Genomic DNA, 13,453 nt, shown 5'->3' with positions numbered 1-13,453 from the left:
GGTACATTTTAAATGATGAAGATATTATTTTCACAGCTGTCAAACTAAATTTTACCTAACATGATTGTACATTCACTCAGACCCAGTAAAATTTTTCAAACATTTCATTGAGTAGACTTCCATTTTTTCCTTTTGGCTTTATTTCTTATTATTGTACTAGAGTTTATTCCTTCTTCAGTAAACCTGAGCTACTTTGTACTGTACGTGTATAATTTGCACTGTAGATGGCAGTATATCATTTGTACTGGAATATGTCATTTCTGTAACATAGCTAAAAGTTTATCTGAGACCAAAAAATACTTTGTGAATTAAAAAAACTTTTTTTCTTTTGTAAACTTAATTATAATTTGCAATTTATTTATCTGTGAAGAAATTTGGCACCTGGATTTGGGGAGAAAAAAAGGAAAAAACAAGATAGGAAACTAAAAGAAAAAGAAACATTATTTTACACGGGCAAGGCAATGTGAGTAAAATGAACTCCTTGTCCATCTACATGGCTCAGTTTTTTCTATTTACCATCTGTGTTTTCCATTTAGGGGAAACCTTATCCATGGAAGAATCAAATTTAACATAGTTACATATTTTGGATTTTGAAAATAAAATCAATGTAGATGAACATTTATTTTATAAAACAAACACCTTTGAAGTGCTTATAAAAAGAAAGTAATTGGTTTATTGAAGATATCATGTTTCTGTTACTACCTGAGAATGGAATAACTTCTGTCTAATTATAAAAACTATAATGGCAATATCTATATTTTTCCAAATTACTCTGTGCTCATAAGGATTTGCTTTTGTCCTATTAGTTAGTTGATCGTGTTTTTGACGAAAGCCTCAACTTCCGGAAGATCCCTCCATTAGTTCATTCTAAAACACCAGAAGGAAACAACTGTCGGTCTAGTGATCCAAGACCTCAACCAGCAGAGCCTCCTGATCACTTAACAATTACAAGGCGGAGAACCTGGAGCAGGGATGAAGTGAGTAAACCATAAACATTAACAAATGGCAGAGGAGGCATGCCCCATTGGTGGGAAAAAGATGAGAACTATTCAATATATAGGGCTGGGAAAAAAGTGCTTGTCCTTATGGGTAGAATGGAATTTCATCCTGACATCACATCAAGTACAAATAATTAACTCCAAATGAATTTAGTTCCTAAAGGGCAAAAGCAGAACTTTAAAATTTTTTAGTAAAATACAGGTAAATATCTTTCAACATTGCAGTAGGGAATAATTTCTTAAAAGACACAAAAAGTTTTGACTTTAATAAAAGATTGATAAATTTGAGTATGTTAGAGGACTATGTGAAACATACAGGCAACAAGGGATTAGTATACAGAATATATCAGAACTCCTACAATCAATTTAAAAAGGCAAAAACAAAAAAAAAACAAAAACAAAAAAATAAAAAGGCAAAAACAGCCCAATAGAAAAATCTGCAAATAACATGCACAGCATTTCACTGAAAATACCCAAGGCCTATGAAGAGATGTTCAACTTCATGAGTGTTCAGAGAAATACTTTTCCAAGACTGCAGTGAGATTATTTTATACTCATTCAATTGGCAACAAATAAAAGTCTTAAAATATTAAATGTTGGGGAATATGTGGATACCTAAGATTTCTTATTGTTGCTAGTGAGGTTAAATTGGTCCAGTCACTTTGGCAAACAGTTTGACATTATCTCCTAAAGTTGAGCATAAACACAGCCCATTATCTAGTAGTTTTGCTGCTAGTGCATACCCTTTCCCATTGAGAGCAAAAGTCATGCAAAAGGATATTTATAATAGCAGTTTGGACAGTAACAAAACTTGGAAACAGTCTAAGTGTTTATATCTGAAGAAAATTGAATGTATTAACCGGTATGTGCAGAAATTGAACAATTTATGGAGTAATCAAAACAAATGAACTACAGCAACATGCCACACTGTGGATGAATTTTAGCAATAGAACTTTAAATGAAAAAAGTAATTCTCAAAAGATTGTCTATAGTGTGTTTTGTCACAAATTAATGAAATAAAAATATATACTTAGGACAGCAATAGATCTAACAAATTATATAAAAAGGAAAGCAAGGGAATGATAAATGGGATTCAGGACATTGTTTACCTTGGGCGGAGGGAGACAGGGAGCTGCGATGGAAAAAACCTAGAGGTAGATTATAGCAGTTAGCTGTTTCTTTATAACAAACCACAAAAATCTCAGTGGCATAAAGCAATAGGCATTTATTTATCACACACCTGTGGGTTAACTGCTGGTACTGCTCAGCTGGACAATTAAAAGTTGTAGGTTGAGTTCAGATTTGCTCCATGTGTCTCTCGTTGCTAAGACCACATCTGTGGATCACTGGATATACGAAACTGGAGGTAAAAGTTAGTATATAAGAATATATATGTTTGCAGTAGTACAGAGTAGAAAAAAAACTACCTGATGGAGAAGCACTGTAGCTAGTTCCATAGCTGCAATTATAATATGCTAGATGTTTTTAGAACACACTTTCTTTGTCCTGATAGTTGATAAGTTGCTCTTGGTTTCAGGGAAAGGGCCCATTCTCTAATCTTATTCATACTTACTTGTCCTGAGGTCTAGGAAGATAAATTCCTCTAAATGTAATAAAACTATAGAAGTTTATATTTTTAAAGAGAATGGAAACATTTAGATTGATATCTCATAGTTGATAATCAGAAAAAATTTTAATACATTGTGATACTGAACTCTATGACGTAGAAAAGAGAGATATCCTTTCTATGTTATAATCTACCTTAGACTATCCTGCCCTTTCTCACTCCTTCCTAATTAATATGTCTTCTACTCCTATTTGGCCTTTTTTCTCAAGGCTCACAAAATACCATTATGCTTATTTAGCCTTTCATTGTCTTTATGTTGCCTTTCACACCCTAAGTTACCTTTTATCCCTCACTAAATTCAAATACTTATCATACTGAAGTTCTGGTTTTCCATGATACTTTCCTTATTAATGCCACCGCTCACTGAACTCCCTTTCATTAGAATTCGTAAAGCAGTGAATCACAATTAGTACTTATTTACATTGTTTTTATAAAAATATTTAATAATATTTCCTGTATGTTGTTGTTATCTCCCCTACCAGTGTTTAAAGCATCTTAACATCCAAGGCCATATCTTATTTTCTGGATTTTTTTTTTACAGAGTCTAGATATAGTTCTGACAATGTAAGGAACTGATTTTAGAGCCCATATCTAGTCCCAAGTTCAGTCCTTTTTCTAGCATTCCACACTAGCTGTGCCTTTCATGGTTTAGCTCTTGGCAAACTACAGGATGCAGGCCAAATTCAGCCTACCACCTGGTTTTGTAAATAAAGTCTTATTATGACACAGCTGCTTTTGCTATAATGTAGCTGCTTTTGCTATAATGAGGTGCATAGTTGGGACAGAGACCATATGGCCCCAGTCTTCACTCTCTGGCCCTTTACAGAAGTTTGCTAACCCTTGGTTTTGCCCATAAAGTTCAACTGAGGTGGTAACAACCCCCATCATTAAAACTTATTATTTTGAGTAAATTTTTTAAAATTATCTTTCCCACTGTGGAGAACAAGGATTATAATCTTCTTGATCTCTGTGTGCATATTATTTGGTGAATATTTGCCTACTATTTAATACTAGGAGACATGCCTTGAGTTTGGCTCAAGTACTCAGTGTAGTTGAAGGTGATATATAACTGTTATCATTTTGAATTTAATTCCACCAAAGGGATATCCTAAAACTAGAGCATTATGGGAGGGTTATTAACCAAGGGACTAAATTAATGAAATAAACATCGATTAACAGAATCTTATATGGGAATAAAGTCTCCAAATTCAATCACTGATTGAATGATTTTTTGACTGCACATTATTTGTCCAGCACTGTTTTGATGCCCTCACAGCTGAGTGCAGAAGGCAGCCAAGTAAGCAGGTAATTACAATTCACTGGGATAAGTGTAAGAAGGGAAATATAGGATGTAATACTGTGGGAACCCGTAGGAAAGGCACTTGAGAAAATTCAGAGAAGGGTTCTTAGAGATATTGCCATGGAATTTAAGTCCTGAAGGATGGGAGAGGTGTTGGACACTCAAAAACTGGGTCCAGTTGAGAGGGCTAGGGGATGATGAGAGATGACAATGGACATACTTCATGGAGGGAATTGAGGAATAGAAAATCAATACAACACAGTCCCTATACACAAGACTCTGGCTAGCGAAGGGGTCAGACACTGAAAGATAATAAATTACTTATATTTTCCCATTTATGATCATTTGAATTGGAAGCATGAGGGACAGGATCATGGTAGTAATTGAAGATTAGATAATATGGATTGTTTTTTGAAAGTTATATGATGAAAATAATATGGAAACTTGACAAGTTATTTAACAAAAAAGAATTCCTTTGTTAGTATTTACTTTTCTTTCTCAATTTAGTTACACATTACTCTAATTAGATTCATTGATCTTTATTAAAATTAGCATAAATATTAAATGCCCCTAAATGTAGTGAGTTGTGACTAGTATTCTTGGTGGTTATCCAATAGAGCAGTACTATTTTAATGTCTGTTCTTTTCTTTTCATGTTTCAGGTCATGGGAGATAATCTGCTGCTGTCATCTGTCTTTCAGTTTTCTAGGAAGATAAGACAGTCCATAGATAAGACAGCTGGAAAGATCAGGTATTGTTGTATTACTCAAACATCCTTGCTTCTGTTACCATTTGTTCCACTTTCTGCAAGCCTGCTACCACAGCTTCTGGGAACTTGTGAAGTCAATGGTACTGAACCTTACTGCTGCCACTAGCATGTTCTTTCCTTTTTAGATATTATAGCTATATGCTAGACAGCACAAAGGGAACAAAAAGAGAAGAGATGTCCCAAATAATCAGCCCCTTGGTAACTGAGAGCTAACAGCTGTAATCACTTAGATTAATTTTCTTAATAATCAGAAAAATTTGCTCTTCCACAAAATAATAGTAAGTATTTGAAATTAACAGAATTTTAGGGCATCTTTTATGAGACCTCAAACTTTAGTCTAGTTACAGCTTCCTCATCAGTAAAAAGAACAAAATGAGTACTCTTGTTAGACTCAGAAAATTTATGTTAAAAGGCCGTAGATAGTCAAAAACTAGATTTTCTAATGCCTTTGCTATTTATTTATGTTGAATTACAATAATTTTTTCAGTGTCTGACCCCTTCGCTAGCCAGAGTCTTGTGTATAGGGACTGTGTTGTATTGAATTTTCTATTCCTCAATTCCCTCCATGAAGTATGTCCATTGTCATCTCTCATCATCCCCTAGCCCTCTCAACTGGACCCAGTTTTTGAGTGTCCAACACCTGTCCCATCCTTCAGGACTTAAATTCCATGGCAATATCTCTAAGAACCCTTCTCTGAATTTTCTCAAGTGCCTTTCCTACGGGTTCCCACGGTATCACATCCTATATTTCCCTTCTTACACTTATCCCAGTGAATTGTAATTACCTGCTTACTTGGCTGCCTTCTGCACTCAGTTGTGAGGGCATCAAAACAGTGCTGGACAAATAATGTGCAGTCAAAAAATCATTCAATCAGTGATTGAATTTGGAGACTTTATTCCCATATAAGATTCTGTTAATCGATGTTTATTTCATTAATTTAGTCCCTTGGTTAATAACCCTCCCATAATGCTCTAGTTTTAGGATATCCCTTTGGTGGAATTAAATTCAAAATGATAACAGTTATATATCACCTTCAACTACACTGAGTACTTGAGCCAAACTCAAGGCATGTCTCCTAGTATTAAATAGTAGGCATATAATTGGGCCCTAAAGGTTTGTTAATTCATGTGTAATAAGTAATTGATTAAGCTGCCTTTTTTTTTCCTACAAATTTCAGTTGGGCTTTACGCCAGGGAAGGGAGAGCTTCATTTGTCTCTGGGCACATGCTTGATTATTAAATCATAGGAGGATGGTTTGTCATGTGAAGGAGAGCTCTCTTACTTGTGACAGAAGATGGGATCAGCAAACTTGGGAGTGATGTAGTCATTAAAGGAACACATACACAATACTCCACCTAAGATGATGTTAGAGCACTAATGACTTAATCACTGAGTACGATTAAAATGAAAATAATGCACTCATTTATAAGCCCAATCAGAAATTAGAAAATGGTATTATTTATAAAGAGCCTGCAACTAATGTTAATTTCTCTAAATCAGTTATAAACCTGAAAATGTGCACATTATTAATTTAGAAAGATCCAGTGAAAATATATTGTTATTATACCTTTTACTTCTTTGTAACATGATTTTAATTATAAAAATATTTTTTAAATAATAAAATAAATTTTAAAAATAAAAAGGGGTGGGGGCTTCCCTGGTGGCGCAGTGGTTGAGAATCTGCCTGCCAATGCAGGGGACACGGGTTCGAGCCCTGGTCTGGGAAGATCCCACATGCCACGGAGCGACTAAGCCCGTGAGCCACAACTACTGAGCCTGCGCGTCTGGAGCCTGTGCTCCGCAACGGGAGAGGCCGAGACGGTGAGAGGCCCGTGCACCGCGATGAAGAGTGGCCCCCACTCGCCACAACTGGAGAAAGCCCTCGCACAGAAACGAAGACCCAACACGGCCAAAAATAAATATAAATAAATAAATTAATTAAAAAAAAGATTAAAAGCCTAAAAATGAACTAAGTTTTTAAAAAAATAAAAAATAAAAAAAATAAAAAATAAAAATAAAAAGGGGTGATTGGACTTAGATGGATTAGAAGTTGTGAATAGTAAAATACAGATGGTAAAGCAAAATAATGAAATTAAGACAAATCACATGTAGGTAGCAAAGACAGCTGCCTGCTCAAATAAATGAGCTAGAATGTAAGTTCCGTGAGAGTAGGGGTCTTTGTCTAAACATACAGTGACTAGAATGTACAATATTTGTTACTATTTGTTGATGAATGATTATTAAATTATTACTCTCTAGGAAATTAAGCTTCTTTAAAACTCATAGCTGTATGTGAAAATTGATAAGGGTAAACTTATCAATAAAGACATACTGTCTTTAAGTTTTTTATCCCTTCAGTGGCTTAGAACTCTGGGGACATTTGTGTGTGTGTGTGTGTGAGTTAGGAACCTCAGGTGACAATTCTAAGACGTTTTCAGCAAAGGTGAAATATGTATGGTTCAACAATTTGAAAAAGCACAAGCATTATACTCAGTAACCACCTTCTGGCAAAATTCACTGAATTTTCAGTGTGGCTAAGCACAGACTTTTTATATTGTATGAGTCCATTGTAATTCTAAGTTGGTCCATGAAATAGTCATTGTGTTCTTACTTTCACCAATCCTAATGCTGTAAGGACTCTTTTATAGAGCACATAATAATTTCTTATGCCTTAATAGCATAGTCATTAGGATAACAGCTCTTAGATAGCTGGCAAGGATGTTTAGTCTTTTGGGTATAGAAATGTTAACAGTAGATCAGAAGAATATTCTTATATAGGATTCTGGAACCATTGTTGCCTTTTTAAGTATGGTTATTTGTAACTGTTGATGTTCCAGACTTGATTAGATGTTTATGAATTTCATGTTGTTAAATAAGTTGAACCTAGCATATTGAACTTCGAAGAAATACAAATAAAAATGTAATTTAGTTTACTACTTAAATACTGATCAGCTTCTAATAGTAATACTTTACTTTCTGGTACAGTGTTGGTTTTTATATAAGGCAGTTAAACTAGATTTCCAAGCCCAATGACGAAATTCAAATAGAAACTAAAAAGGTACCTAGTATTTACAGCTCTCTAAAGCTGCCGAATCATGTCTTCTAGACTGAAGAGAGAAGTATACCACATTTGAAAGACAAATCAAAATTTTGTGGTACTTTATTTTATAAGTTAAGATACTTGAAATTAATTTTGAACATAAGGATCTTTATTAGCAATTGTTTTTGTCAAAAGGATAGTGTCTTAACTCTTAATAGGTTATTATGTACAAATATACTAACAGGAATTAGGATTTTTAAAGAAAAGCAGCATAAATACTCTAGTTTTCAACCTTTGAAATAATGTACACGCTTTGCTCAATCAATATGAGGCCTTTTCCTATGTAAAGAGGTCTTAACAGACACAGTTGTTTATACCTAATTCAACCTATTTTCATCTTATATTTATACTGCATATGTTCTCTATGAATGAAGTTGTGTTTTATAAAAGGTGGTTATATGGTTAATTACAAGTATTAGATAAAATTTTGGGGTTATTCATCTACATTTGTTTTATATTTGGTTTTCAGTAAAGAATGAGATTAAGTACTAAAGGGTTTATGTGTGTATTCATAACCAGTCAGTTACTTTATTAGTACAAATCTCTCACATAAATGAGTTTATTGGTAATGTTGGCTCAGTATTTAATTCACAGTTCGTGTTAACACTTAGTGTTTTTTTTTAATTGTTGTGTAGCTTTGAAAAGATACGTTGTTTTTGTATTATCATTAAAAATGTGATGTTTTTAAAATATGAAAAGTAAAATGCTTATTTTTTTATTTATAGAATATTATTTAAAGACAAAGATCGGAATTGGGATGAAATAGAAAGCAAGTTAAGAGCTGAAAGTGAAGTCCCTATTGTGAAAACCTCAAGCATGGTGTGATCATTTTTCTTGAATATTAAAACATTTTTTTAAAGTAAGGTTTTGTTTTCAGGGAATGATATGCTTATTTTTAAACTGTTGATTTACATTTATAAAAGAAGATGTAAGTGCACAAATTTGGGAAATTTTATGCCTTCAATTGTCTCTCACAGGGATTTAAAATGTTGACTGCTTCAAAGTTGCAGAGGGTATGGAGGAACCTTTTATGTTTCTCACTATTACACACTCTTGTTCTTGTAATAATTATATGTTATAAATAAGCAATTTTGAAATAGGAGCCAAACTCAAATATAAGTTGACATGAGTCATTTCTATTTACTTAATAGATTGCTTGTCTCCTCCTCAAGAATTTGTACAGATTTTTATTGTTCAGGAAGTCATCCTAAAACCGAGGTTGCAGTTTATACATTTTCCAAAGAAAATCCTTAAGCACCTTTACAAAGTTGTTGCAAGATTGATCAGTACAAGTTTTTCAGAATCTTTGCTTATTATTATTATTATTATCTTGAACTTTTCATCTTCTGTCATTATCTCATTGAAAAAAAATCTGTTTCAACCTTAAAGATTTTAAAATTTGAATCTTGTTTACTGGATATCATGAATTATTTCATATCCTGTTGCTACAGATGTGGTGCCATGTCAATAATATTAAGGATTCCAAATAAGATTAGTGTGAGGTTCATTGCTTATCAAATCAAATAAAAATGTTTTAATTAAAGTAAGCTAATTTTTGTCATTGCTTTCCCTACAGGAGATTTCTTCTATCTTACAGGAGCTAAAAAGAGTTGAAAAGCAGCTACAAGGTAAATTTACTACTGATTAAGTGTAAAGAGCTAACAGTTTGGGACAAGTACATTCTAAGTGGTATTTCTAAAATATTATTAAGTATTAGAACACTGATTAAGTGTAATGATGTATGGATAAAGATATAACGTTCTACATATTCAAATTACTCATAAAAAGAAAGTATTAAAACCAGTATAAATAATTAAAAATATAATAAAGTTAAATTCTAGGCACATAGGCTAGAAGTTATAATTCATAGTATTATATATAGTATCTATTATTTATATATAAATAATAGTATATGAAAAATATATAAAATATTAAAATGTGTATATGCAGCTGAAAATGCTTATTGCCAGCATTGTTTACTTGATTTGATAATTCTTAAATTATATATATGGTATAACCCAAATGAACTTATGTTATAAATAATAATCATTTGGATAAACCACAAGAAATGAGTGCATATTGGACACAGGGACCAGAAGGAGGAGGTAGAGAAGAAAAAAAAAGAGACTGTTGGCCTCCTAAACTTCAACAGGGACATTGTTTTTGGTGTATGTCAGATCTTTAATTATGCATTTATGCCTATGTGTGTCTTGACCTGGAAGTCCCCAGTGGTACAACAAGCAGATTCCAGAGTCAGTTGCTAATTCTACTGTCTTTGTTGATTGAATTATCAGAGGCGTGATATGTTGGTCCTACTAAGTGATTCTTAACCTTTTTTTCAGCCTCAGCACACCTAAGGGTTATAATATAACCCCCATGAGGCAAAGTGGCTTGTTTACGTGATTATTAGCTGGGAGGAGGGCGTATGCTTTTAAAAGGACCTCTTAAATAATTCTTGTATCTATGGTGCTTCTTTCTCCCAACTCCCCACTCTACCCAATGCCAAGTTGAAAATCACTGTCCAAGATTTTCCCTTGTCCACGCAAGGATCTTTTGGATTGAAAGCTGGTTTTTATCTGGCCCTTCCCATGAGGTAGCAGGGTCTATTTGGCCTGCTGGGGCTGCCACGGGATATTAGTATCTGGGCTATGAGGGGAACTTTATGGCCCAGTGGTAACATATATACTTGTACATGGCTAATACCCTAGCACTCTCACCAGGATGAATGACAACATGCTGTGGTAGCATTCATAGTGTGCTGATATTACTTTGGCCTCCTCAACTTTCAGGTTACTCTGAACAGCGTTTTAGCAACCAATCTCCAATTATCTGAGTAATAAATAAGGCCAGGAGTGTTTCTTTAAATCATAACCAATATTTTCATCATCTTCTTATAATGATTAAAGCATATTTCAAAAAGATCTTTCCTGAATTCCATATCTCCAAATCCTAGTCTTCCAGCAGGCTCAGATGCCCATAAGTAGCCTACTCAAGGGACCATAGAAAGCTTTTAGGTTTTTATAATCTACAATATAGATCAGCCCCAGAATTCCTGAAAGTGGGGTTTTAAATATAGAATTGAAAGGATTATCCAAATTTAAGCTCATATAAGCGTCAGTAATTGAAATATTATCCAAGTCATAAGCAATATTCATATCCAGGTTTAACTGTATCTGCAATTATATCTTTTTCCCTCTATTCCTTTTTTTTTTCTTTCAGCAATCAATGCTATGATTGACCCAGATGGAACTCTGGAAGCTCTGAACAACATGGGATTTTCCAGTGCTATCTTGCCATCTCCATCAAAACAGAAGTCCAGTCCTGTGAATAACCACAGCAGCCCGGGTCAGACACCGACACTTTGCCAACCAGAAGCTAGGGTTCTTCATCCTGCTGCTGTTTCAGTCTCAGCTGAATTTGAGAATGCCGAATCTGAGGCTGATTTCAGTATACATTTCAATAGGTTCAACCCTGATGGGGAAGAGGAAGATGTTACAGTACATGAATGACTTTCTCTTGCTTGTTAAAAATAATTACCTGTGGAATGACTAGGAATATTGGAAGCAGCATAGTGTTGACTTATACAAAATAAGAGAGCTTGGTCAACTACAATCTTGTTATCTCTGTCTTCTTAATTTTATTTATTTATTTTTTATCTATAATGTGGAGTCATAGTAATCCTTTCAAGCCATATAGATAACCATTTGATGCACATAGAGGAAAAATCAGATTGTGACAGTTTCACATTTTGTGGTTTTATGATTTTCAAATTGAATTAGATAATTGCATTCTTTCCCTTCATAGATCTTTGTTTTTTTTCTTTAAGCCATGCTGTGACCTACAAGCAAACTAAATACCCAACATTTCTGACCCCCATGTATCCTGTGCCAAGCTGCTCCCTGAAATGGACTTCCTCTTCATCTGTACAGATTTGTTAAACACTTATATTTGCTTCTTAAATAATAGGATTTATATTAGTATTCATTACCATTGGATACAATGACATATTACTCTCCACAGTCAAACTGACCTTTCAAAACAGTCCTTCTTGTGTTCTAAAATTTTCCAACATATATGTGATTTATATAACTTTGTTGCTGCGTAAATTTTCTTGCGGTTTATGGAGATGAACTATTACGTTTGCACTAAGATTTGCTGGGAGTGGTAGGTGGGCATATCTATAGGTCAGTAAGGACTAACCATCTTTTTTTTTTTTTGTATATAGGATATGGATAACTGTATTTGTTTTAACCCCACAGTGTTTTACTCCACTTTCAAAAAGATGAATTTGGCACTTTTTACCATTTTTTTTTTAATGAAAGTAAGATTTTGTCTCATTTTAGTGCAAATAACGAGAAGGATTAAACTAGACAGATAGTTTGGGTGGAGTATATTTTTAAAACTAAGAACATGTATATTGGTCCTGTGTTACCAAGTTTATATGTGACAGTTGAAAAAATTTTTCCCTTGAAATGATCATGAAGTTAAAATTTTTGGCATTAGGAAACTTGGAGAACCAGTAGTCATAAGATTAGTGGATAGTTTCACTCCCAAGCAATGAGTTGCTTCTGTGTGTTTCCCTGTAGGACCCAGTAGTAAATCCTGTCTCAGTCGTGTACATTTATAAGGACCCTGCAAGGCGACAACGACCAAGGCTTTGGGCCTGTGCTAAACAGGAAGCTTATGAAAAGTATCTTCTATAAACTTGTTTTTTCTCCTTCCAGTAAGTTCACATTTGGATAAGTTTAAAAAGAAAGTAATTATCTTTATGTTTCCAGAACACTATAATTTGGGTGTATCTTATTAATTCAGTTAAATATTATTAGTAGACCTTGACCCCATCAGTCTATAAAGGTTAAAACTGCAACTTTTGCAACTTTTATGAAATACTCCAATATTTCAGCAATAATCCTGTGCTACATTTGTTTTAAGAAAGTAGCTCTGTTCACTTCAAAACTTTACAGGATTTTTTAAAATCCTGTACTGTTGGGCCAGTTAAAGATGCAAAAAAACTGTTTTGTAGAGATGTAAAAACAAAAGTCTGTTGTATAATGGATCTCATATTTTTCTTTAAATTAAAAAAAATAGGGTAAATGGACTGTTCTCCTTGTAAACCTAAATTCCCAATTCTGTCTAATAAAGGAAGACTGAAAAAATGATTTTAAAGAGCATGAATGGAAAGATAACAATTGCTTTGAAGAAATAAATGAAACATTAAAACAGGGTCAATCCATTTGAAGAAAAAGTATGACAAAGTAATCACCATTGTTTCCTCTTTGTTTAATGTTTGGGTACTGATTATATCAACATGGAAGTAGAAGGTAAGGAGTTGTTTAGGAAAATATTAGCATCTATTCTACTTACATTATCATTTAAGTGTTTACACAGTTTTGTTCAATTACAAACATTTGGCCTTTTACTATGTTATTTTTATTTTGTATGAATACATTATTCTCCTTATTTATTTTTGTTACCTTTATTACTTATGTTATTTTGTTATGCATTTACAACTCCATTTTTAAATAAAGTGTTTCTGGAACTTTATGCAGTTGATTGTACATTTTATTTCTTCTACCATCTGGATTGCTAATGCTTCATCAATTTATATAATAATTGTATATCATTTTCCAAGGTTTAGCAAAAGAAGAAATTCTTCAGT

General features: G+C 33.5%; 1 protein-coding gene across 10 annotated transcripts in view; it reads left to right on the top strand.

The window, feature by feature from the left end:
* CEP170 (centrosomal protein 170) overlaps positions 1–13,241 on the top strand; it is a 146,601-nt gene extending 133,360 nt beyond the window's left edge. For 5 of the 10 annotated variants that reach the window (XM_068541669.1, XM_068541676.1, XM_068541675.1 and 2 more), the window contains 5 exons: positions 807–977; positions 4,587–4,675; positions 8,520–8,613; positions 9,371–9,422; positions 11,014–13,241. In XM_068541669.1, the coding sequence (XP_068397770.1) occupies positions 807–977; positions 4,587–4,675; positions 8,520–8,613; positions 9,371–9,422; positions 11,014–11,303 (696 nt within the window). In that variant the 3' untranslated portion in view covers positions 11,304–13,241. The remainder of the gene's footprint in view (positions 1–806; positions 978–4,586; positions 4,676–8,519; positions 8,614–9,370; positions 9,423–11,013) is intronic. The other 5 variants (XM_068541677.1, XM_068541672.1, XM_068541671.1 and 2 more) reach the window with 2 other exon arrangements.
* The last annotated feature ends 212 nt before the right edge of the window (positions 13,242–13,453 follow it).

Source organism: Eschrichtius robustus, chromosome 3, assembly GCF_028021215.1.
Source record: "Eschrichtius robustus isolate mEscRob2 chromosome 3, mEscRob2.pri, whole genome shotgun sequence".
Classification (NCBI taxonomy): domain Eukaryota; kingdom Metazoa; phylum Chordata; class Mammalia; order Artiodactyla; family Eschrichtiidae; genus Eschrichtius; species Eschrichtius robustus.
Note: the sequence above shows the minus strand (reverse complement) of the source record. Positions and strands in the feature narration are given on the sequence as shown.